At 34.5% G+C, this 3635-nt stretch overlaps 1 protein-coding gene across 1 annotated transcript in view; it reads right to left on the bottom strand.

Moving 5' to 3' along the window:
- The window catches only part of LOC100184037 (coronin-1B-like), a 9169-nt gene that overhangs the window by 1831 nt on the left and 3703 nt on the right, over positions 1 to 3635 (bottom strand). The window contains exons 5-8 of the mRNA XM_026839323.1: positions 3349 to 3465; positions 2756 to 2857; positions 1419 to 1564; positions 304 to 460 (exon numbers count right to left, since the gene is read on the bottom strand). Of these exons, the coding sequence (XP_026695124.1) occupies positions 304 to 460; positions 1419 to 1564; positions 2756 to 2857; positions 3349 to 3465 (522 nt within the window). The remainder of the gene's footprint in view (positions 1 to 303; positions 461 to 1418; positions 1565 to 2755; positions 2858 to 3348; positions 3466 to 3635) is intronic.

Genomic DNA, 3635 nt, shown 5'->3' with positions numbered 1-3635 from the left:
ATTCGCTGCTCCCAAACGACAAATGCTTCAACCCAGTGATCTCTAATGGGTTGTTTAAATTGTCAGCAAAACAAAAACAATGACCCACAAAGTAACATAATTGGTAACTCAGAAGCTGGCACGAGGTGTATGAAACAGAACACCCGTGTTATCACGGATTCACGACTGTCATTTTCTGCCACATAAGATTAAATAAGTTACATATGTGGTAACTTGTAAGCTGGCAAGGGGTGTAAAACAGAACATTAGTGTTATAAAAACAAATGTCAACTTCACATAACAGAAAACTTGAAACTGCTATTATATTTGAAAAAAATAGCAGCAGCGCATAATAGTACCAATAGTACAACCATATTCAGCTTTGGCAGTTAAAAGATATTGATAGAAAACAATTAAAATTACCTTGCGAGGAACAGTCAAACTGAGTGGTTCAATCTTGTTGTTGGTCAACTTGTAGAACCTGTACAAGTGTAAGGTAAGTATGTGTAGTGGCGTAGCCAGGGGGGGTTTGGGGGTCGCAACGCACCCCATTAAAAAAAAAACAATTGTAAATTAAAATAGCCCTTTTTTTTTTTTATTACTGGCTGTGCCACTGAGTGTGTATACGTTTCTGTAAGTTCTACACAACTACAGTGTAATTTTTGAAAGGTCAGGTTACCCATAGGTGCATTATCATTGCTTTACTTCTTGTTTAATCTTCATGTTACTTTGCCAGTGCATTTATACTTTGAACATGGGTTTGGGCATGCGAATATACCCATGCGAGGACTACAAGCAACAATATGAAAATAGGCAACAAACCAGGGGATGCAGAAATGGTGAAGGTAACCCGGAAGTTTTTCACCACATTAATCAATAAATGTTAGAAATACAAACCAATATGGAAACTATTTTAACAGAATGGTGAATTTACCACCACTGTACTACCCCTGCACTTTACAAAGGTTGCCGCCTATGTCATACTGGTAACAACAATAAACAACCTATGTAGTCATCCAATGAAAAGGTTGCAAAATTGAGTCGGCAAACGTGGTATGATTACACAGCTTCCTGTAAACCTATTTCCCTGCATTAAGTCTCTCACAGGGCGGTTTATTCCTAATTTGGAAGTACGTTTACATCACAGGACAGTATGTGTAATATTAAGTTCCCCACTAAACACACAGTTGTTAGTGTACCAGGATCACGCCAATTAAATTAACTTGATAGATAGTATAGTGGGGTAAAATGGTATACCTTAGCTGTAGCACATAAACCCTGAATTTCGTTATTGTGTTTTGAAAATTTAACAAGGTTGATTTAGAGTCATATTGTTAGAAACTAAATTAAATGTTCATTTTTTATCATACCAAATACATCTGGACAATAAAAAAAAAATATGTCCGTCTTACCACCCTACTATATGAGTGAATACTCACTTGGCAATCTCGTGTATCCGTACATCGCATGCCCTCTTTGGGACCCAAGCTATACCTTTTTGACCATCAGCGCCAGTGTGTTGGTTGAGGAAATAAACGTAGGGCTCTTGGTCAGTGATCTCATAGTATCGGATAGTGGTATCACCCTGGGAAAAAAAACGCTCATTTTACGAGAGATTTACTAACGGAAAACAAATAGCAAACATCTGACACCAACAAATACAGAAAATATTGCTTTTAGTGTAAAGACTATGAACCATTGCGCCCAGGTATAGCAGAAATATGATAAGTTTTTTTTGCTTTTTGGCAATGTACTCAACTCATACTAATATTTTAATGTTCCATTCAAGTTGCCTTCAGCACTGCAGTAATATTGGTATGTGAATAAATTAAAGAAAGGCCATATCAGGTTTATTGCTTCTAATGGTTATATATGTAAACATGCCTTGCCTAAGAGTAAACATTAAAATGTAACCACCCATTTTAACAAAGAGAGCAGCTACCATAGCAACGTCACTTTAGCAGGAAGTGATATACTTCCTAAATCTCTTGCGCACCCAAACAGCAATACAAGCCGACAGGCCACTTTTGCTAGCTACAGTATTTGTGTACAGTATACAATAACCAGAAATGGTTCTCAGAAAAATTAAACGCAAACAAATAACCAGGATCTGGTGCTAGGAAAAGAGTAACAAACAAAAATCAAGTCCAGCAAACTGTATAATATAAGAGATATATATTTTCCTTAACTGGCATCGTCAGTTATATTATTTAAATAGGAAAACAAACAAGAATTATTAACTTAAAATGGCCAATATCTTTGCAATTGCAACCGCTATTAAGAGTTGTGAATTTGTAACTCATTTTAAAACTACTTGAGATAATGAACATTGTAAATGCAAGATTTGTTTGTTTTGGCATTATTTTAAACATTAACTTATACACAACAGAGTTGACCTGCATTACTGTTTGAGTCTTAAGTAAAACTAACTAACACACATTGTCTGCTCTAATGGGTTCACAAAATCTATGTAATATTTCAAAAAATATTTAATCTAATATTTTTTTGTTATAAAAAAACTTATGTACAGTTTTCCACTATAACTGTGTAACATTTCAATATTTCATACTATTGTTTTGCTGTGGAATATGCCAAAATGTACAACACATTTGGTAAATTCACAACATCAAGTGTATATAAATAATAATATTCAAACACAACAAGTAGACATATCTGGTATTATTAAAATTATAAAAGGGACTATAACTAATAATATTCACAATATAACAAGTATACATCTAGTTATATTCAAATTATAACAAGAAATATGACCGACCTTAGATGTGATGTACACGATACTGGTGCATGGATCATAGAAAGGAAATATGAAGCCATTACCAGAGTCAAGTTCTTCCTCAGTAAGAGGTTCGCTATCATCCTGAACATTGATGGTGAAGGTTTAGTTTCATATAAACATTAAAAGATTGAAAGATATTCTTATAATTAGTGGTGTGTTTTTTAATTTTCCAGTGTAGAAGTTGATAAAACACAGAAGTAAATTGGTATAAATTAATCACATCCCACAATTTTTTGGGGGACGGGGGTTAACAAGGAATTACATGTAAATTGCAAAAGGCTTAGGCTGCTCAGCTGTTTGCTTCTGTTTTATGTGGGTTAGGTCCTTTATGGCACACCATTTGACCTTGAGCCATGGAAAATTATAGATTTTGCCAATCTGTACTAAGTTATAAGGGTGACAAGAGTAGATTGTATGTTTAATGGATGTTAATACAGCATGTACAACCATGTATGGACAGTTTATCAATAATTCAGCACCTTTGGACAAAAGCAATTCAAGTAATCAACTTTGTACTGAAGATTAAAATTGACATTTTGTTTTAGAGTAGAAATGACAGAAGCCTAATTTACCAATTTCCAAAGACTGTACATTCTCATGGCTCCATTGCTTCCAGTCAAGAAGACTTTATCATCAGTAATGAAGATGCACCGGATTGGTTTTGGACTTTTGAACACGTTTAGTTTTTCCTAAAATAGTTACAACAGCTGATAACAAGGATTTGTTGCTACGAAAAACAGACAAAAAATAAGTTCAACCAATTGTTTAACCGTCAAGCGTCGCGGAAAATTTTACGAGATTAAAGGAGTCATGGGCAAAAAAATTGGGATTCTCTGTGCTATATTCAAAAGCCCTTAAA

The sequence above is a fragment of the Ciona intestinalis genome, unplaced genomic scaffold (genome assembly GCF_000224145.3).
Source record: "Ciona intestinalis unplaced genomic scaffold, KH HT000184.2, whole genome shotgun sequence".
NCBI classification, from domain to species: domain Eukaryota; kingdom Metazoa; phylum Chordata; class Ascidiacea; order Phlebobranchia; family Cionidae; genus Ciona; species Ciona intestinalis.
This window is presented reverse-complemented; position numbering and strand designations above follow the sequence as displayed.